The 23,561-nt window shown below is 37.7% G+C and overlaps 1 protein-coding gene across 7 annotated transcripts in view; it reads right to left on the minus strand.

Moving 5' to 3' along the window:
* Window positions 1–23,561, minus strand: part of DROSHA (drosha ribonuclease III) — a 127,871-nt gene that overhangs the window by 43,311 nt on the left and 60,999 nt on the right. For 6 of the 7 annotated variants that reach the window (XM_086676407.1, XM_086676417.1, XM_086676419.1 and 3 more), the window contains 6 exons: window positions 23,034–23,158; window positions 21,299–21,398; window positions 19,762–19,869; window positions 7,686–7,793; window positions 7,041–7,179; window positions 6,645–6,705 (listed from right to left, as the gene is read on the minus strand). In XM_086676407.1, the coding sequence (XP_086532533.1) occupies window positions 6,645–6,705; window positions 7,041–7,179; window positions 7,686–7,793; window positions 19,762–19,869; window positions 21,299–21,398; window positions 23,034–23,158 (641 nt within the window). The remainder of the gene's footprint in view (window positions 1–6,644; window positions 6,706–7,040; window positions 7,180–7,685; window positions 7,794–19,761; window positions 19,870–21,298; window positions 21,399–23,033; window positions 23,159–23,561) is intronic. The other variant, XM_086676415.1, reaches the window with a different exon arrangement.

The following is a 23,561-nucleotide window of genomic DNA, read 5'->3' on the forward strand; positions in this document are numbered from 1 at the left end:
CTCTGCATGAACACCAGCGAGCCCAACGTGGGGGTTGAGCTCACGAACCAAACCGTGAGATCATGACCTGAGCCAGTCAGACACTCAACCAACTTAGCCACCCAGGGCCCCATGGCAGCTTATTTTTCTATTAACAGTCTTCTCGCCCCTCTTTCCTAAAGGTCTTACTGATAATATATGGATTACTTGAATGCCACCTGAAGTTTAATCTTTCAGAGACCCTTTCTGTGGTAACATTTCATTGCAATCTACAGAAGTTAAATATAATCATACAACTGAGATTTATGTGGTTAAACAGTGACACTTCAAAAATTAAGGGTGGCATATTCACATGAGATGATGCCATCATAAGAGTTAATTATTTTATAGTTTTGATAGGCAGACATATTTTTATTTAAGTCTTCATGCCTTTTTGTAAATCTTAGCTGGTGTCAAATCAGGTTATATAAGATACTAACCTGCCATTTAAACCTCTACTGATGGCTCTGACCATGACCCTTAACATCAAGTTTCCCTATTTCTAGGGAAATGTAAACAAGTAAATAACCTAAGAGGAAAGTATTATCACGAATGGCATTCTCTCTTTAATACTTACTTACTGAGCTTCTGCTCTATGCAAGGCACTAGTTGCAAACAAAACAAAACAAAACAAAACAAAACAAACCAACAAAGAAAAAGGGTATGACCACAGACCTTCAAAATGCTTACAGTAAAGAAAATAAGCCCATCACACAGAGTTCCAGGGCATTCCAGGGGGAGCTGTACAATGACTGCTGGCGTTTGGGGAAGGGAAAGGGTACACCAGATAGCACAGTAAAGGACCTCAGTCTTACTGGTGTGTAGGTAGCCACAGGGAAAAGAAAGGTGTACCTGGAACACTGGCCTGGGGCCAGATCACAGCTGCTGGGATTGCCAGGTGGGGAGGTTCAGACTTATCCAGTAGGTGATGAGATCTCATTAAAAGCTTTCAAGCAGGTTACAGCTAAAAACTAGAATTGAGACGGGCATCTGGGTGGCTCAGTCAGTTAAGTGTCCACCTCTTGATTTCAGCTCAGGTCATGATCTCATGACTCATGAGATCAAGACCCACATCGGGCTCTGTGCTGACAGTGCAGAGCCTGCTTGGGATTCTCTTTCTCTCTCTCTCTCTCTCTCTCTCTCTCTCTCTCTCTCTCTCTCCCCTTCCCCTTCTCTCTCTGCCCCTGCCCCTGCTTGTGTGCATGCTCGCTCTCTCTCTTTCTCTCAAAATAAATAAACAGACATAAAAAAATACTAGAAGTGAGGCTCCAGAAATAGCCAGGCGACTGAATGCAGAGGCAGTATGAGGGCAGAAGTGGCAGAATGTGGTCACTAACTGCAGTGCAGGATAGACAGGGGTGGGAGGAGTGGTTTCCAGGAGGATCAGGAGAAGGATTCGATCAAGAGCCCCTCCTCTCACCCTTCTCTTCTGCCTGTCCTGCTCCTCCACATTCCTATTTCCATTAGTACCTCACTCCTTCTCTTTTTCCTTTCTCAAGTTCGAGGTTCTGAGCAAGCTTGTTTGGGAGGAGATACAACCACTGACACTTGCAATTTGATAGTTTTTTTTTAATTAATTTATTTGTTTTGAAAGAGAGAGAGAGAAAATGAGTAGGGAAGGAGCAGAGAGAGGGAGAGAGATCCCAAGCAGGCTCTGCACTGACAGCCTAACACAGGGCTCGAACCCACAAACTGTAAGATCATGACCTGAGCTGAAACCAAGAGTCAGACACTTAACTGACTGAAGCACCCAGGTGCCCCGACAGGGTTTACTTTAAAGATACACAAACACTTCCAAGGAGCAGGGACAACTGCATCCCGTTTTAAAATAGCAAACTAAGAAATAAAAGGAGAGGGCAAATCATTTCAAGTGAACTCAATTATTCAAGTGCATAATATAAAACTGACCTATAATCCCTAAACAACCACCAGAGCTATCCTCAGCCCCACAGCAGACTATGTATATTTTGTTTTGACCTTGAGTGAAGCACTTAGCAGAGTATCTTTTACATTAAGTTATTTATGTTCATAGCACTCTTACCCCACCTAAGGTAGTCACACCTTCTGGTGAGTGGGGGCTTTGTCTCACTTGCCTTTAAATCCTCCAAAATACCTACAAATTACCTCAAACTCAAAAGGTACTAGATAAACGTCTGTTGGATTAAACATGTATGAAGAGCCATGCACAGCAGAGACCGCTGGACAACCACAGTCCAGCCGTAGCAGACGCTGCCACCAAAGAAGCAAGGAGGCTCTTACTGAACAGAAACCTGGGGTCAACCCCACATCAGCAATAAGCAATAATCAGGAGACTCTCGACACAAGCAGCAAAGGACACATCATATCTGTTTATTCTCTATCATTTTCAACATGGTTGAGTTCAAATGAACACGGTTTCTCAGATATCATTCCTTCTGCCACGGAAAGAAAGCCCTGTTCTTTGTGACGGGGAAAAGGAAAAAAAACCGTGAGGTCTGAACAACGCTATCAGAGACAATTTACGTACCAACAACTATGGTTGGGGTAGATGAGACAAAGATAATTTAAGCTCATGCTTTCATCAGTGTAAAGTACATGTGTAGGGAATGTGTAGCCTTGCCTTTTTCAATGGGGCCGCAGGGAACTCAGGGTTCCACTTATTAAAACACAGAACTGGTCATCTGGAGACTCTACAATATAGCAGGGTAAAAGGAAACCATGGCCACACTGTCCCTGAGGGTGTGATTAAGGGCTCTTTTAATTAGACAGCTCTTTTCTGATCTTAGGCTTTCACAGAATACCATAGTAAGGCGTATGATCATCTTCAAACGAAAATTTTAAAGTTTCATCCTGCCTTTCTTTTCACCTCTTGATTGAAGAGGAAGATAGTATGGTCTATGATAATTTCAAAAGAGAGCAACTCAAGGCAAGCCAATTTAAAAAGAAAAGTGACAGATGAAGAAAGAGGTAGAAAAGGAAGTTATGCTAGCTATGGCTGGCCATGCTCTTGGCTGTGGAAGCCAGTTATGAGCTGCAGCAACAGTCAACCCTGTCACTTCTATCCCGGCTCTACCCACCTTTAATCCATTTAAGTCTGGATCCAAGAGGGATAAGCCTGGCTATTTAACTTCTCAACAGTCCATTTTAAAAAGAAATCTGCCCTCTAGCAATCTCTATTGGCTTTCAGAGTATAACCCACTGTGTTTTACACACAAAGATAAGCTTCCTGAGGGCAACATCAGAGACTCTTCAGCCATTAGGCAATTGCCTCCATTAGTTTTCCAGGGCTATTAATGAGTTTAGACCCAGTCCACTTCCTTTCCAGATTCTTCAGGGGCTTAAGGCCACACAAAATTAAGAATGTTAATATATGAGAGTATCTCTTAAAATCAAGAAAGACAATAATGAGAATTAACATATAAAAATTTCCAATCCGTTATATAAGGCCAGTATTATCCTAATAATAAAACCAAACAAAACATCACAGAAAAGGAAAACTACAGACCAATAACTCTTATGACTATAGACATAAAAATCCCCAACAATACTAGTAGACTAAATTTGTAGCATATAAAAAGGATTATACATCATGATCAAGTGAGATATATCCCAGGAAAGCAAGGTTGGTTCAACATCAATGAACACAATATACCACATGAATAGAATAAATGAAAAAAAAAAAAAAAGATCATCTCAATAGCAAAAAAATAAATGAATAAAAAACAAAAAGAACATCTGACAAAATTCTACATACTTTCATAATAAAAACATTCAGCAAACTAGGAACAGAAAGAAATTTCCTCAGCCTGATTAAAAGACATCTACAGGGGTGCCTGGGTGGCTCAGTCTGTTGAGCATCCGACTTTGGCTCAGGTCATGATCTCACAGCTCATGAGTTCAAGCCCTGCGTCAGGCTCTGTGCTGACAGCTTGGAGCCTGGAGCCTGCTTCCGATTCTGTGTCTCCCTCTCTCTCTGCCCCTCCCCCACTCATGCTCTGTCTCTCTCAAAAATAAATAGACATTAAAAAAAAAAAAAAGACATCTGCGAAAAACCCACAGCTAACATCAGACTCAACAGTAAAAAAATGCTTTCACCTAAAGATTTTAGGAAGAAGACAAGGACCCACTCTTACCACTTCTATTCAGCATTATACTGGAAGCTCTAGCCAGGGCAACTATGTTTAAAGAATGAAATAAAAGGCATCCAAAGTGGAACGGAAAAACTAAAACCATCTCTATTTGTAGGTGATATGATCATATACACAAAAAAATACTACACAATCCACTAAAAAACTATTATAGCTAACAAAGGAGCTCATCAAGGTTGCAAGATACAACATCAATATACAAAAACTGATTCTATTTGTCTACAATGGCAATGAACAATCCAAAAATGAAATTAAGAAAACAATTCCATATATAATAGCATCAAAAAGAATAAAATACTTAGGAATAAATTTAGCAAAAGACAAAATGTACTCTTAAAACTATAATATAAAGTAAATTAAATTAATTAAAGATGACTTAATTAGGGGCACCTGGGTGGCTTGTCGGTTAAATGTCCAACTCTTGATCTCAGTTCAGGTCGTACTCTCATGGTTCGTTGAGATCAAGCCCCTTGTCAGGCTCCACGCTCGCTGATAGCGTGGAGCCTGTCTGGGATTCTTTCTCTTCTCTCTCTCTGTCCCTCACCCCCCCACTGTGTTGCTCAAAATAAATAAACAAATATTATAAAAATAAATAAATAAAAACACAATAATATTAGTATTTAAAAAAAAAAACATGACTTGGGGTGCTTGGGTGGCTCAATCAGTTAAGCATTCAACTCTTGATTTTGGCTCTGGTCATGATCTCACAGTTGGTGAGTTCAATCCCCACATCGGACTCTGCACTGCACGGGATTCTCTTTCTCTGCCCCTCCCCCATTCATTCATTTTCTCTCTCTCTCTCTCTCTCTCTCAAAATAAATAAACTTTACAAAATAAATTTTTTTTAAATGACTTAAATAAATGTAAAGATATATAATGTTTAGGGATCAGAACTTAATATTAAGATGGTAATCATTCACAAATTGATCTATAGATTCAATACAATCCCTACCAAAATCCTAGCTGGCTTCTTTGCAAAAATTGATAAGCTAATCCAAAATTTCATGTGGAAATGTAATGGGTCTGGGGTAGCCAAAACAAACTTGAAAGAAGAAGAAGAGGAAAAAAAAGTTGGAGATCTTGCATTTCTTATTTTCAAAACTTACTATAAAGTTAGTTATCAAGACAGTGTGGTACCAGCATAAGGACAGACATAAAGATCAACAGAATAGAACTGAGAGTCCAAAAAGAATCCTCACATATACCATCAATTAATTATCAACAAGGGTGTCAAGACAATTTAGTGGAGAAAGATTAGCATTTTCAACAAATGATGCTGGCACAACTGGATATCCACATCAAAAGACTGCAGCTGGACCCCTACACCACACCACACACAAAAATTAACTCTAAAATAGACCAAAGATCTAAATGTAAGAGAAAAAAAACTATACAACTCTTAAAAGAAAAAAGATGTAAATCTCTGTGACTCCATATTAGGCAGTCGCTTCTTAGACATGACACCAAAAGTATAAGCAACACAAGAAGTAACAGAAAAATTGGACTTCATCAAAACTTTTCTTTGAAGGACATCTTCAAAAGAATGAAGAAACAATCCTTAGAATGAGAAAAAATTTTTGCAAATTTGCATCTGATGAGACTTATATCTGGAATATATAAAAATGATTCTAAATCAGTAACTTAAAATAACCCAATTAAACACAGGAAAAGATTCCCAACAGATAGTTCTCTTAGGTAAGATATACAAATGGCCAATTAAGCACATGAAAAGATACACAACATCATTAGCCATCAGGGAAATACAAACAAAACCACAAATGAGGTAATACTTCCTACCTACTAAGATGGCTAGATTCACAAATGTTGGGAAAGATGTGAAGAAATCAGAACCTATTACATACTGCTTCTGAGAATATAAAATAATGTAGCCACTTTGGAAAACAGTCTGGCAGTTACTTAAAAGGTTAAACAAAGTTACCATATGACCCAGAAATTCCACTCCTAGGTATATACCCAAGAAAATCAAAATATATATCCACACAAAAACCTGTACACAAATATTCACAGCAATATCACTCATAATTGCCAAAAAGTGGAAACAACCCAAACACCCATCAACGATAAATAAAACATGACATACCCACACCATGGAGTATCACTTGACAATAAAATGAAACAAAGCACTAACACATACTATAACATGGATAAATCTTGAAAACATTGTGCTAAGTAAAAGAGGCCAGTCACAAAGGACCACATTGTATGATACCATTTACATGAAATGTTCAGAATAGGCAAATCCATAGAGATTGGAAGCAGACTGAAAGCAAAATACGGTTGCCTAGGGATGGGCAGGCTGAGGGGAAACAGGAAGTAAGGGGTTTCTTTTTGGGGTGCTGAAAACATTCTAAAATTAAGTAGTGTTGCACCATTGTGTAAACATTCTAAAAACCACTGAATTGTATACTTTAAATGGGTGAATTATATGGTATGTGAATTATATCTCAATAAGGCTGTTACTAAGAAAAGTTACTTTACCTTGAGGGAGTTGGATCATCTTGTCCAAGACGTGACATAATATTTATTAAGGTGTTAATTCCTATTAAAAAAATACACAAATAAATACTGTTAGAACCATTCTAGGATCATGATATGACAGATAGATAATTATCTATTTTACCCCAATTTGATTTCAAAAGGTTTAATATCTGCATGTCTACAAGTGTGATCAACTAAAGTTACTTAAAGCACTTGAAAGGGAGCAACAAATTTTTCTAAAAATTGTATCCATCCTTATAATAATGCTCAAAGTGAATGCTGTTATATATGGGTCATAAAGCAGTAAGGAATGAGAGTATAAAACAGTCATATCATGAGGATTTAGTTTACAATAGAGAACACAGGCCAAAATACAATGGTAGAATCCAAACATACCTTTTTTCCGCATGTGCATGTGATGAACTTTTCTATCTCCATACTTGGGCTGCCGAATTCCACAGTTAGATAAAGAATTCCTGGCATGATCAGGATTCATTCCAAAATTTAAGTGATGACTTGGATGAGTCATGGCCAGCTAAAATTTCAATGAAATAAATTTAGTTTAACTCAGAAGTGCCATCTTTAAACCATTTCAAATGAAACAGGAAAGAGATCTATGTATCCAGTCAAATTTTAAGCCCTCATCTTTCCATCTTCTCTCTTCCAGTGTCAGAGCTTGTACCAGAGCTCTAGTACAAGTCCTCTTCTGAAAAGAAACCTAAAAATTCACATCTTTCAAAGGAGAACTAGGATAGTCATCACGTGAAAAGAAGAGCCATAGAGAAGGGAAGGCTGAAAGAAGGGACTCAGGTTTGACAGGCAAATTTTAGCCTGTTTCTTTAAAGACAGTGTCAAAAAAAAAAAAAAAAAAGTGAGAAAAAGTGTTTAAAAGTGGCAACCAGAGACCAGAGTAATGGAGAGCTATGTTTCTAAACGTCCTCATTATCTCCCAGAACGGAGAATCTCAATGTTCCATTTGTAACCTGCAAGATGAATTACCCCTATTTTGTCATTATGAGTGTACAGGAGAGTAATTCTTACCTGTAACAGACAACGATCTTGGAAAGTATATCCTATTAATTTGTCCAGATGCATTAGGCATTGGTGGTAGCGGATATGATGGGTCAAAACAGGCAACATCATTGCATGCTAGGAAAGAAAATTTCAATATGTTTAACTCTATAAAAACTTCTAAAAATGCTTCATCTAACTTACAACAAACAAGAACCATTTTCCATCCCAGATTGCATCTTTGCGAATCCCATATGAGGGGTGGTGGACTATAGTTACGAAGGGTGTAGTCTCAGGAATCACAGTGCCCAGGTCTGATTCCTGCTGTCACTCATTAATTGTGGGACTTGACAGGGGAGTTATTTAACCTCCCTCTCTCAGTTTTCTCACCTACCGAATGGGAATAATCAGTATAGCTACTTTTTTTTTTTTTGCGGGGGGGGGGGGGGGGTGGTTAAAAGGATGAAATGAGCAAATACAAAAAAATGCTCAGCACAAGGCCTCTCAGCCTCACTCAGGTAGGAGTAGCCCGGCTTCAACAGGATACAGCAGGGTAATCTCAGCAAGTCATCAGAATTTCTGGGCCTCCTGCCTTTAATTCCAAGAGAATGGATTAGGACTTACAAATTCTGAAACTTTGTCAAGGTCAAGACTTTTTTGAGAATCTAAGGAAAATGACTGTTTCCCAGAAAAATGCCTATGTGCATAAACACGTAAAAAAAAGGTATGCAATTTTAATGGGTTCACAGACCCCTAAAAGCCTATCACTATCCTCCAGGTAAGAACTTCTCAGCCAGATGATCTCAAAGGGCCATTCCATGTTTAATACTTAATGATCTAATAATCTGAGGATGACTTTTATAAAACCACCAATACAGGTAAGTCACCTGAGGACATGGAACTTTTACTTTCGTTTCAATCACTTCTCATTTGGCTATAAAGATGCCTTATTGGAAATAATTTCATAAAAGGCATAGCCTTCTCTTTTTCTTAATAATATTTCCCTAGAACTTGAGAGAAAGGAGTCATTCTTATTCATCTTATTCATCAGAACCTAGAGGATGGGCACAGCCCACAGAATGACTGACATACGCTTTATATCATTTTACTCTTTGAAGTATTTTCAGATGGCATTGTTTAAAAATACATGAAAATGGATTTGCTTGAAAATGCAGAAATCAGTCTCCTGTATTATTAACTTATAAGTAAAGATCAATGCTCCCAATTAGGAACTCCAATCAAGAGGAAGTCCTTTTTTCCATTTCAATTCAATAAATACATATTGAGCACCTCCATGTGCAAGGCTTACTAGGGTTGTGGAAGAGAAAAAAGATAGACACTCTCTGCCCTCAAGGGCTTCCCAGAGATATGCCATCATGATCAGAAGTATTGGCATTTCCTCCATGTTGTTCTCATAAGTGCTGCATTAAAGAACATGTTAATAGGGAAACAAACTTGTGACCAATGTCTGGTATCACTTTCCAGGCATTTAAATTGCAGAAAGCTCAAGGGAGTTGATGCTAAAAACTCAAGGTAGAAGGGTCATGAAGACTACACAGTGCAACTATCTTCTTTAAGTATGAACTCAAACTGATGAATTATTTTTTTAATACCTCCAGTAAGAGATCATCCCCTGTCAAGAAAATAACACCCTCTTCAGGGTATTATGCTAACTGAAATAAATCACTCAGAGAAAGACAAATACCATATGATCTCACTTCTATATGGAATCTAAAAAAACCAAAACGAACAAATGAAATTAGTACAGAGAACACCCTGGTGGTTGCCAGAGGGAAAGGGGGTGGAGCATGGGTGAAAGATTAAAAGGTATAAACTTTCAGTTATAAATACATTAAGTCACAGAGATGAAAAGTACAGTATTGGGAATACAGTCAATAATGTTGTAATAACGTATGATGACAGATCATGACTACACTTATCACAGTGAGCACTATGTAATATACAGAACTGTTCAATCACCATGTTGTGCAGCTAAAACTAACATAACATTGTATGTCAACTATACTTAATAAAGAAAATGCTGGGTCGGGCTGCACTTGGGTGGCTCAGTCAGATGAGCATTCGACTCTCCACCTTGGCTCAGGTCATGATCTCTCGGTTCATGAATTCAAGTCCCACATTGGGCTCTGTGCTGATGGCACAGAGCCTGCTTGGATTTCTCTTTCTCTTTCTCTCTCTCTCTCTCCCCCTCTCCCTCTCCCTCCCTCTCCCTCCCTCTCTCTATGCCCCTCCCCTGCTTGTGCTCTCTCTCTCTCTCTCTCTCTCAAAATAAACAAATAAACTTAAAAAAATTAAAAACAATAAAAAATAATTTTTTAAATACTTACTTATTTTGAGAGAGAGAGAGAGAGAGAGCAATGGAAAAGCAGGGGAGGGGTAGAGAGAGAGGGAGAGAATCCGAAGCAGGTTCCAAGCTGTTGGCACAGAGCCCAAAGCGGGGCTTGGTCTCACGACCATGAGATCATGACCAGAGCCAATATCAAGAGTCAGTCGCTCAACCGACTGAGCCACCAAGGCACTCTAATAAAAAATTCTTTAAAAAGGAAAGAACACCCTCTTTAGAGTACTCTGGTGATTAGAAAGTTATTATCAACATTTAATCTAAATCTATCTCTTGGAGGTTTATCCCTTGAAACCTAGTTATACCCTTGGGGACAAAAAAAAACAAAAAACAAAAAAAAAAAAACAAAAAAAAACATTTAATGGTAATGTCTCCACATCTTTTCTTCACTAACCTAAGTCTTATTTCCTTTAACCTTTACTCATGTCAAACAGCTCTGATTCCTTTCACTACTTCCTCTAAACTTGCTCCAAATAATACTAGTTTATCTTTACAGATATGAGTGTTTCTTGTGAATATCACTAAAAGCTATATATGACCCATGCCCATCTTGTAACCTAGACAACAAAGTCTCAACATTATGTATAAGACTGTTAAAATCTCTAGCTCAGTTGTTGTTTTTTTTTTTTTTTTTTTCATTTTATTTATTTTAGAGGGAGTGAGCAAGCATGAGCAGGGGAAAGGGGCAGAGGGAGAAAGAGAAAGAATCTTAAGCAGGCTCCACACTCAGCACAGAACCTGACGTGGGGCTCAATCTCAAAACCCTGGAATCATGACCCAGGGCAAAAGCAAGAGTTGGATATTCAACCGACTGACCCACCTAGGTGCCCTTTTTTATATTATCAAACTTTGTGGGGCACCTGGGGGGCTCAGTTGGTTAAGCATTCATGACTTCAGCTCAGGTCATGATCTCATGGTCTGCGGGTTCAAGCCCCACATCAGGCTCTGTGCTGACAGCTCACAGCCCAGAGCCTGCTTGGGATTCTGTGTCTTCCTCGCTCTCTGCTCCTCCCCTGCTTACACTCTATCTCCATCACTCTCAAAAATAAACATTTTTTAAAAATAAAAAAAAATAAAACTGTGACCAAAACTGGAGAGGGCTCTGCAGATTCCAATCTACCGGGTGAGTACAAGAGGACAGTGTAATGCTGCCAGAGAAGCTAAGGCCCTATAAATACTCAAAATTAAAAACTGAAGTTCCCTTCGAGGATAAAGTCCCATGGTGAAGCAAGTACGGACAGTAAAAGCCACATTTAAGCAAGAGAGGAAGAATAAAGGGCAAAAGAAAGAGAAAGTCCAGATAAAAGTAGGGGAGGAAAGCAGAGAGGGCAGGTCTCAGATATTATGAAGCCATGTCTTTTATCACTTTGCAAAAGCAGCAGGAGGGGCTCTTTAACCGTGAAAAGTTAATCTGACTTCTACCTCCCTCCTAAAAGTACGAGAAAATATTTCACTTACTTATCTAACATTATTTAACTTGAAGAGCAATACAAAATCATGATCATACCCCATCCAAGGATTTTATCAGAAAATGGAAAGAACAGAATAAGATTCCTCAGATAATTAAAAAATAAAGCCAGAAAAACATGCCAACAAAACAGATGAAAGCTGTAACCTAACATTTCAAAATAAGATAAACAAAATTAAGAAAACAAAGGAAGCAATTAAAAAAAAAACCCTACAAATAAGTATTACATTTACATTAATTCGGAAATGAAATGACTGGAGGAAAGGAAGATTTGAAAAAAAGTGACAAACCTCAGAGAAAAGACACAAAAGGAAAAAATCATTTTAAGAATACAGACTAAAGAGAATGAACAGCAAATTAACCAATGGATAGTGCCTTTGAGAAATAAAAGATGGAAAAAGGCAAAATTTTAGAGAAATAAAAAAATCAAAAAGAAATGAAGGATTCAAAAGAAAATGATAGATACAGAAGATAAACAAAGAAGGTACAAAGTGCATATAACATGAATCCTTAAAGAAAATCAATACAACAGGACAGAATAATGAAATATGTAATTCAAGAAAACATTTGAGATAAAAGACAACTTGAAAGTATATACTGAAGGGTACACAGCATATCTGAAAAAAGTAACCAAAAAAGCTGAGACATATTCTAGTATGGCTATTATTAGTTTTTAAAGGAAAAAAATCCTTTAGGCACTGAGACAAAAGGGCCAAGTCACTTATAAAATTCATATTATCACACTTTTGACAACAGAGCTTTACGCCAGATAACAAAGAGAACACATTTAAGATGTTAAAAAAAGAAAACATAACTCACAAATTTTAAATCCAGTTTAAGTGGCCTTTATATTTAAAGACAAAGGGTTAGGAACATGCAGGACCTTAAGGATAATTGTTTCAATAAGCCCTTCTTAAGGAATCTGCCAGAAAGGAACTCAGACAATCAAAACAAGGGGGATATACACTGCCATATAAACTAGCAATTACCTTCAAATATATTTTTAACTACAGATAATCAATAAGTGAGTCAACATTATAGAAAATGCCTAATACTCTAACAGATTACTACAACTATCAGAAAATGAGGGGAGAACGTGAAGTCCATGAAGAGTAGGGATGAGGCTGCTGTGTGTCTCATAAATACTAACTTGCAACAAAAGGATAATCACTTGAGGGGCACCAGAGTGGCTCAATTGGGCATTCGACTTCAGCTCAGGTCATGTTCTCAGTTTATGAGTTCAAGCCCCATGTTGGGCTCTGGGCTGACAGCTCAGAGCCTAGAGACTGCTTTGGATTCTGTCTCCCTCTCTCTCTGCCCCTCCCCTGCTCGTGCTCACTCTCTCTCTCTCTGAAAAATAAATAAACATTTTTTAAAAAAGGATAATCACTTCAAATTAGGTGCTGGATGAGAGAGAGAAGCACAAGAAATAATAATCATTTATTTTCAATAATGGGCAATGGGACACACATAGGAGGGGAGGGAGAAGTTTCATTAGACTACAAAGATGTTAATAAAAAGATAACCATTCATACAGAATTATGAACCTTCCCGAATACAAAGAGATGTAAAAAGAAAAAAAGAAAAAAAAGAGAAAACAAACAAACAAACAACGAAAATGGAGCTCACAGGGACCACGTAACAAAAAACAGTTTGACAGCGGGGAGGCCAAACATACAAAGAATGTATGCGTGCGTGTGCGCGCGCGTGTGTCTGTGTTTTCTTATATTAAAGGAAAAAATTAAACCATTTCTAAAAGATGGCTACCCTTAGGGGTGCAGAGTGGCAAGAAAGGAGTAGAGGAAAGAGATACAAATTAGATTATTTTAAAACAGACTTGGCTTTATAAACCTGAGTTTGGAAACATGGAAAATATTTTACAGGTTTACAAAACAATACTTTCTAAAAGAAACACTTTAAATCAAAAGTCAAATGAAATAAATGAATCTGTGTACCCAGTTTGTGATACAAGCACAAGCGACCAAACCACAGTAATGTGTGTGCATGCCTTGTGTCATATCTGTAGATAATCACAGATAAAAAGGAATACCCCCAAACAACTGCTTCCCATAATCGGTGCCATTAATATTGTTATCCTGGGACTATTATTAGTGTATTAAAGAAAAATGAGTACTTTTTTTGGTATGAATATCAAATAGTTGATGAGGGAAAGATTCTTTTTTAAAGTATTCTAACTAATAAATGCAGAAAGACAGAATTAAAATATCACTTTGGAAGCTCTTAGTGAATTACTGGGTCTAGGTCATAATTCATTAGTGACTAAAAATGCTACACACAAGAGAGACCATGGATGGACCCAGAAGGTATTATGCTAAGTGAAATAAGCCAGACAGAGAAAGGCAAAAAACCTTATGACTTACTTACATGTAGAATCTAAAAAACAAAACAAATGAACAAACAATAACAAAAGAGAGAAAGACTCATAAATATAGAAAACAAACTGGAGATTGCCAACAGGAGGGGATTAGGAAAATGGACGAAATAGGTAAAGGGGATTAAGAGTTACAAACTTCCAGTTATAAAATAAATAAGTCACAGAGGTAAAAAGCATACCATACGGAATATTGTCAATAATACTGTAATACACTTATTGTGGTATTTCATCATGTATACAGTTGCTGAATCACTATGTTGTATACGTGAAACTAATTTAATTTTATGTCAACTATACTTCAATTTTTAAAATAAGGTATACGACTGGGGAGAAATACATTCCAATTCAAAGACTTATTTCTTCAATTGAAAAATGGTCTGATTAAGTCAGATTTCTATGAACAGAATTTACTCTCTAAAAGAACTATTAAATGTTTGGATAATCCACTTACAATTTTTTTTTAATGTTTATTTATTTGTGAGAGAGAAAGACACAGAGTGTGAGAGGGGGAGGGGCAGAGAGAGAGGGAGACACAGAATCCAGAGCAGGCTCCAGGCTCCAGGTGTCAGCGGTCAGCACAGAGCTCAACGCAGGGCTCAAACTCAAGAACCATGAGATCATGACCTGAGTCGAAGTCAGATGGATGCTTAACTGACTGAGCCACCCAGGCACCCTTAAATAATCCACTTACAATAAAAAGAGACAGGGAGAGAGACACCACACTACCACTTAAGAGTAGGTTGCGCAAAAAAAATATACTTACAAGTGATCAGTGCCATTCGACAGAACGTCCTATGATGATGAAAATATTCTGCATTTCTGCTGTTATAACAGGCAATAGCAAGATGTGTCTAATAAGAGCTGGAACTGTGGCTAGGACAACTAAGAACTGAATTTTTAATTTCATTTAATTCTAAAAAAAATATTTTCACATTTATTTATTTTTGAGAGACAGAGCACAAGTGGGGGAGGGGCACAAAGAGAGGGAGACACAGAATCCAAAGCAGGCTCCTGGCTCTGAGCTGTCAGCACAGAGCCCAACATGGGGCTTGAATTCACAAACCGTGAGACCATGACCTGAGTCTAAGTCAGACCCTTAGATATCCAGGCACCCCTAATTTCATTTAATTCTAATTAAGTTTATAAACCCATGTGTAGCCAGTAGTATTGTATTAGACAGCAGTTTATAACAATGTATAGGATATACAAGGGAGAGAAGCACATGTTAGATGATACCATCAAGTTACAATCAGCAAAATTCAGATCAGATCAGACCGCAGGAACACTTCCATTACTGAACATGAGCTTTGAGTTTCTTCAACAACAAAAATTTGCAAGGAAAACAAAGGGAAAATGGAATGAGAACTTAGGGTAAAGAGACTTAAAATACATCAACTCATCACAATGTATGAATCTTGTTTGAATCCCAATTCAAGCAGACTGACACAGATCTAACAGGAAAACATGAACACTGGCTGGTATTTGATATTACAGAAATGCTGCTGATAACCACTGAGGCTGTGTGAGGACTACATAGAGTTCATTACACTTTTCTCCCTGACCTTTTATATGTCTGACATTTGTATAATAAAAATGTAATTTTAACAGTTCTCTATAAGGCCAGTCAGCCATCAAAGCAAAATCTCCTTTTCTTCCATTACGAGAAGCACGACATCTCCAGTTCAAAAAAATAAAATAAAAAAATAAGTACCTCTCATTGTCCAAAAATTTGTTATCAGTAACTGTGAAGCCATATGTCTCTCAGAGGTATAAATCTCCATTTTCTCTCCCAAGTTCAAACTTAGAAAATGATTCCTTCAATGTGTTGTCCAAAACTCTTAATCCCTAGAGATATTTCTTTACACTGTTCAGTCCCCTTGATAAATCATGAAGCGAGTATCAGTTATTGTGATCCAGCAAGGCAGCCCTCCATTTCATTCCAGAGTTACTATGGGAAGACAGCACAGCTATTAATGCATCCAAATATAGCCCTGGATCTACCCAGTACAAAGACCAACCACCACAACTCAGCTTGTCTCCCTAGCACCAACAGCAATTCTCCATGCACCTGTGCCTCCTTAGTTTTCTCAATTAGTTCATCTCCCCAGTTTGGGATAAGCCTTATATGGGCTATATCACCATAATGGTAGCAGATTCCTTGCTTCTTTTTTGATGTCTCTGTTTGTCACATTTATCCATTCTCCATTCTTATGGTTCAGTTTATTGATTCCCATGGACCATCTACCTCCTTACCATAGCAGAGGGTACAGGCACCTACTTCTATAAGATACCAATTCAACCTCAGTGGGCAGAACCCCACTCTTAAAATACAGATCCTGTAGCAACATGCTGCCTTTCTTCCTTTTCTGAGTCCTACTGTTGAATTTTTCAGCCTTGGTTTCAGGTTTTAATTCTTGCTTTTTTTCCTCCCATGTTACCTAGAATTCACTCTAATAAACAGCAACACAGAATAAATCTTTCAATAGTTTGTCTCTAAACACAGTCTCAAGTCTGCATTTAGTTCACATGTAATTATAGGTTACAGGCCCACACCTAGCTTCCCATTCCTCCTCACATTGGTTGGAGCATTAGATAGAATTTTCTAACCTCATAACAACCCTGTAACTTCTCTGGTGGGAGGTTATACATCTAGAATAAAGGGCTGGTACTTAAGTTTCTCCACCTCAGATGTGTGACAACAGTTTCATCTCAGAGGCAGCAAGATAACATCAAAAGGCTTTTGCCAGCAACCTAGTAGCAATTATTACTTATGAACAGTGGGTTCTACATCAATGTGTTACCAAATAGAGAATCCTTCCCCTGCCCAACCCCTGAGAATTTTAGAGAAGTGGTTTTTTTCCCCTTAAAATTAAGTGTGAGGGGCGCCTGGCTGGCTCAGTCAGTTAAGCATCTGACTTGGGTTTCGGCTCAGGTCATGATCTTGTGGTTCGTGGGTCCAAGCCCTGCATCAGGTTCTGCACTGTCAGGGCGGGGCCTGCTGGGGATTCTCTTTCTCTCCCACTCTCTCTGCCCCTCTTCTGCTTGTGTGCTCTCTGTCTCAAAATAAATAAATAACTTAAAAAAAAAAATTAGGTATGAGTCTACCTATTCACAGGCTTCAGGATTACTCAAAGTATTCAGTGTATAACTTCATTTAACTGCTCTTTCTCAGATTCTTATTCTTCATTACCAAACATACTAAACGCCTTTAGTTTGAATGTTTTAAACTGCATTATTACATGCCACCTGCCATCTGATTTCAGGAACACACACAAAAAGAAACATTTATTCTAGGATAAGAAATTAAATAAAGCCAACATTACTTGTAAAAAATAGGATTGGAGACTGGAAGCATGGCTTCTAAACAGATGGCAGTTGTCTTTGGGAGAGTGGGAGTCCTTCAGAGCAAAGGACTATTATTAGATCAAGGAGTACTCACCTTGGCAGGAGTTTTAATCAGGGTCCAATTTCTCTGACCAGTTAGTAAAAGGAATTAACTGAGTGCTTTTGCCTGCCAATCTCCAGACAGAAGGTTAAATATAATACATAAAGAGATGATAACCTAGTCCTCCAGCTACTTCTAATCTAGCTGACAAGCCAGAATAAGAAATCTGTGACACAGCTGAAAAAACACAGAACTGCAGTGGAAAAGATTATTCAGCACCCATATGCACACATTTCACCGAAAAGAAAGGGGGGAAAAGGGCTCTTTGTTTTATTTTATCTTAATTTAATTTTGTATTTATTTATTTATTTATACACTTATGTATGTATGTATGTATGTATGTATGTATGTATGTATGTATTTATTTATTTATTTTGAGGATGGGGAAAGGCAGAAGGAGATGGAGAGAATCTTAAGCAGGCTCCAAGCCCAGCATGGAGCCAACTGCCCAGCATGGAGCCAACTGCCCAGCACAGAGCCGAGGTGGGGCTCAATCTCACAACGAGTGAGATCATGACCCAAGCCAATCAAGATCAGATCAAGAATGGATGCTTAACTGACTTAGTCACCCAGGTGCCCCAAGGGCTCAATACTTTAAACAAAATTGTGTCCAGTGGAACAAAACTGCCTTAGGGCCTGCTACAAGGGTGGAAATCAATACAACAGGATACTCCCTCCACTCCCACCACCCCTTAGTTATTTTCTATCTTTTTACAAATTAGGGCTCCTCGGGGCGCCTGGGTGGCGCAGTCGGTTGAGCGTCCGACTTCAGCCAGGTCACAATCTCACGGTCCGGGAGTTCGAGCCCCGCGTCGGGCTCTGGGCTGATGGCTCAGAGCCTGGAGCCTGTTTCCGATTCTGTGTCTCCCTCTCTCTCTGCCCCTCGCCCGTTCATGCTCTGTCTCTCTCTGTCCCAAAAATAAATAAATGTTGGAAAAAAAAAAAATTAAAAAAAAAAAAAAAAACAAAAACAAATTAGGGCTCCATAGGGTTTTGTCAAAAAAAAAAAAAAAAAAAAAACCACACACACACACACACAAGTTTAAAACCCACTGAACTGAAAGATCTCTAAGGTTCCTTCCAGTTTATAATGTTCCACAATTTTATGATGTCTCTATCAATTCTGACTTATCACTGAAAGCACCAGATTTTGAACAGATTGTTGAACATTCCGCATATTGTTCTTATAATGTCTACCTTAGGATGACATTATGTTGGTTTGGGAGAAACTGAAAACCTGAGTATCATGGCTTCAAGTGGCTTTAAGAAAGAATCAACAGAGATACTCACTCCTGAAAGTACTTATGGTAAAAAAAAAAAAAAAAAATTGGTCAGTTAACAAAGTAACTGAAGACTTGGTAGATATAGGTGGTTGCCACTGTTGGTAACTATTCTCAAACTATTTAGTAACACTGCATCAATAGCAATTAATCTTAACACAAAAATATGTAGCTCCAGACATCACAACATAAATGAATTACACAGCAATACATTTAATGATAAGATTAAATCCCACTGTTCAATATAATAATTAAATGCCAACACCGACTTAAGGAAAAAATAAACCTCATTATGATGAAATAAATTCCTAAGACTGCTTGAACTGATTACAATATATACTACCATCAAAACAGAATTAAGTGGAAGCCTGTAAGTATTCTTCCAAAAGCCTGAACACAGTGAACTACATTACTTGATCCCTGCCTGTGTACTCATTTCTGCTACTGTAATTCCCATGGAGCATAACCAGTACCAATCATAACAAAAGAATCAAGTGAAGAGCCCAGGAATATGCTCGGTTTTAGGAATCTCTAATCTGGTATAAATTCCACTCATAGGGAAAACAAAAATAGTTACTAGTGAGACAGTCATATATAGCTGACTTGTTCTTCTATTAGTTCACCCATCAAAAACTATTATCATTTGGCTCAAATATGAAATTTACACTGATTCTGTTCATTAATGCCTTCAATTCTCTAAAGTGTAAGTTTGCGTCATCCGTCTGGAAAGTTTGTACACACCACCTTCAGGAGTCTGCCTGTAGAGCTGCTGGAGCTCTTTTCAGAAGCACCCACACAGGTGCTGCGAACAGGCGGGGGCATTTCAAGAACAGACTTGCCTTCACTCAACATGCAGAGACAGAATTTAGTACTACCAAGTAACTGCCCACCACTGCACACATGCACACATGTACACACGCAGTGGCACACACATACACGTGCACACACACACACACACAAAACTGAACAAGACAACATGAAAATGGACACAAAAACAAAACCCAAACAATAGAAAACAATTTATGGTTGGTGTTCCATTTAGCTATAAGACAGTATGTTCTACGGAAATTCATGGAAATTAGGAAAACTTCAGTGGCAGATGCCTTTTAAAAAAAGAGATATATAGGTATAATTGTGTTCTCAGAGGCGTCATCACCTGACAGACATCAGAACGGATGCCAGTTTTCCAAAATCCTTGACTACTCAGCTCCACTGTTACTTCTCGCCTCATTGTATTCTTCTGTCGTATTTTTTGGAGCGCTTCCTAGAAAAGAACTCATTACGATAAGTAACCTGACAGTTGTAAGGTAATATTAAGCCAAACATCAAGCATTAGACTATAAGCTGGATTCACTGAATATCACCCTTATATTCAGGTATTCAAACCTATTCAAACCTCTTTATGCCAAATTACAATATTTTATTTGAAATGAAGGCCAGGATCCTCAAAGCCTTGGGTGTAAGTCGGTCTTTCCTGGTAACTACATAAGAAAAAAAATCTAAACCAAATCGACTACTCTGGTGAGTTCAAGTAAAAAATGACCTTGTACTGATAAACAAAATGTGATGTTTGGGACTTAAAATCATCATGTAAAAATTATATTTATATCAAGCCTTATGTTAAGCATTTACATCTAAGAAAGACAATCAGTAAATTAACCTGCAACCCACCTAATTCTAAATGTTGCTTCTAATTTGCAAAACCCTTACAAAAACTCTTGCAGGGGTACATTTTATTTTAAAAAGACAATGATTCAAAACTTTTGCAAGACATAATCAAGACTTTGCAAGACTCTTCCCTTTTACCTCCCTTCAAAAAACTAATTATAAAAAAATAATTTTATATTTGTATGCTTACTCAATAAGAATCTCACAGGTACTCATAACAACTACTGCACCACTCCCACCATTAAGTGCCTACCACAGACCAAATACCATTGGGGGGAAAGTTCAATGGAGTATTTCAGAAGTCCACACAAGCACCTATTTCCCTGGGTCCACCAACAGAGAGAAATTTGAGTCAGCCTCTCTTAGCCTTGTTTCCCTCCTTTTTAATGAGGATGTCTGGCTCAAATCACAGGAAGTGGACAAGACCATAATTCAAACGCTTTTCCCATCTTCAAAGTCTGGTTCTCTTATACTACCAAAGCAGAATAAAACTTCAATGAGATAAAATCTATGTTGACATTGAATCCACTTATTCTTAAAATTATGAATTAAGAATTAAAACATAAATAATCCTGGAATACAGGGATAATACTACCCATTAGTAAAAAAATATGGAATTTGGGATATAAAACCTTAGAAGTTCACCCTACTAAACTAACAGACATATGGAAGATAATCTTTTACAACCTTAAGATGAAGAAACTTGAGTAAGACCCACGTTGTACTATATGCAGTCTAATTAACGATAAAAAACTGACCTAGCAAGTTTTAAAATTTGGAAAATTTCTAAAAGATACATTTATTCCCAATCGTAGGAATCCATGAAGAAACTGGCCTTTTTAGGGGGAAAATGCTTAGACACTGAAAGATGGAAAAGAAAATCAATCTATATACCAATGTGAGGAAAAAGTATGATATTTTTAAGTGTTTTTCCACCTTATTCTAGAAGAATGGTGTAATGCAATAATCTTGAAATAAATCTGAAGCACATCATCATTTATCACAGAACAGGATTTGATACCAACCTCCCTTTGTGCCAGCTTCTGTTTGTCAGTTTGTTTAACTTTGGGACTATTTGCTAGGAGGTGGCGAAGTTTCACATAACTCTTCCACAGTTTCTGGTACCTAAGGAAAAGGACAGACAGACATCTCAGACAAGGAGAACGAGAATCCGAAGTGCAATAAAACCAGTTGTTTTAATAGGCCTGCTGAATCATAAATTACATTCTTTTGGAGATCCTTAATGGTAACAAACCTTCATTCTAAGGAAGGATATGATTTGGGGGCAGTGGGGCAGGATGACCAAGAGTCATCTGGAACCTAGTAATTAAGTTCATTATTATAAGTCTGTGTTGAAAATGAGGTGTCACTATATGCCTGAATCTCTCTGGAAAGAATTCCAAAGAAACATAAAAACCAACAGAAATATGTATCATTTCTCATCATTACCTATTTTATTTAAATATGTACTTTCTGAGGTTGTTGAAAGAAAGATCCCTTACTTAACAAGGATACTGTCGGTCTCTGAACTGCCTACATTGAAAATAAAAGCTGGAGAATATTAGAAAAGAGAACCCCATCCATGCCAATACCCAAGCTACACAGCTGTCTCCATTTCTCCACTGGAGAAGGAAAAAGACGAATGGTGTGCACCAACTTGTATTTACCATGACAAAAATAAGCTTATTTGTTGCAGCCAAATATGGGATAAGCTGGCTCAGTGTAAAGGATCCTGTTAAAGCGTCCTGGGAATGAAGAGAAATGCGGTCCTTTAGCAGCACACAGTCCTGCCATCGGAGAGTCCACGACAGCCTATCACATTCTACTAACATTTTTGACAAGAAGGGACTTTCAAAGAATTTTGTCATATTCAAACTGCTCCTTTCTTGGCCTTAGCTGGGTCTCTCCTTTTTGGTAACAATTTTTTAGAGAATGGAGGAAAGAAAGAAGTACTTACACAGTGCCTGGTTCACTGCTTCATACTTTTATCCAAAGGGGGGAAAAAAAGAACAAAACCCTTTAGCCTCTTCTAATGTATCAGCCAGAATTGTATTTATGAATTGAAAATCTCCCATGCCCTTTTCTCCCATTATGAATCCTTAAAAAAAAAAATTAAGTCAGGAAACCATTTTTTCGTTTGTTTAACGAGGTAGGAAATCCAAACACTTCTGAAGAATATAATGGTACTATTTCTATTCCCACACATCCTCAGCTTCTCCCAGAAAAACACTAACAAGCGAGTTGGAAAAACTCAAGCGTGGAAAGTAACATCAATTCTAAGAGTCAGAAGTCATGCCTTCTCCTTAGAACACAACCTTTGACTTTGCATAGGATCCTGAGCTTATTAAGATGCCTCCCAAAATAGAACTCTGCATAAATCCGGCAGTGCTAGGAACCAACATGGTGTTACTTTCCTCTAGAGTACACTGGAAAAGTAAATAATAATAATAACAATAAATATTATAATGATGAATAAAGGAAAAGTTCCTTAAGGTTAAAAACATACAGGACTCATGTTGACCAAAACTGCCAAGGATAATCCTATTGAATAATAATTACCTACAGTCAAATCAATAGAGAAAATAATTCTTCAGGAGCTACCAAAACGTGTTTCATTTGGTAACCTAAATTTGGAAACATGGCTCATTTCAGGTCTTAATTTTTTTACAAAGAAAGCATCCACTAAAGGGTATTCCTCTGCTAATTCAGCTGTTAGTAGAAGGTGAAATTGGCTATGACAAACACTGAGAAATATCTTACTGTGGATCTCCTGCATAACTCAACTGTGCAGGGCGTATCCCAAAATGGACGATAATCGGAAAAGTAATCACATCAGGGTTGAACTGTTCACGATCCAGTTGATCAATGCGGACAGAGCTAGGTTTCTAGAGAGAAAAATCAAAGCCGTTTATTCCCATAAGAAGACTTTCAGTATTGACTTTAACCTAAGTAAGGAAGAAATTAATTGGGTTTTTTTCTGGGAAAGCCTCATCCCCCAAGGGAAAATGTCATTTAAAATACTTTAATCATAGCAGCTATTCTATATAAAAACTATAATGTCATCCCTGCAAATGAGTCTATGCCATTTGGCATAATGAACAATGAGTCTGTCCTTTTTTGCAGTCCACATAGAAACCTTTAAAAATTAAACTTTTAAAAGGACACCTAGTCAGATATAACTTTTCCTTAACCTCTCTAAAGACACAGGGGAAATATTCCACATTACAGGGAAGAAATGTGCTGGCTTATTCTGTTTCATTTCACATATCAAATGAATGGCTTACTTCT

The sequence above is a fragment of the Puma concolor genome, chromosome A1 (assembly GCF_028749965.1).
Source record: "Puma concolor isolate L17-30 chromosome A1, mPumCon1.1.hap2, whole genome shotgun sequence".
Classification (NCBI taxonomy): domain Eukaryota; kingdom Metazoa; phylum Chordata; class Mammalia; order Carnivora; family Felidae; genus Puma; species Puma concolor.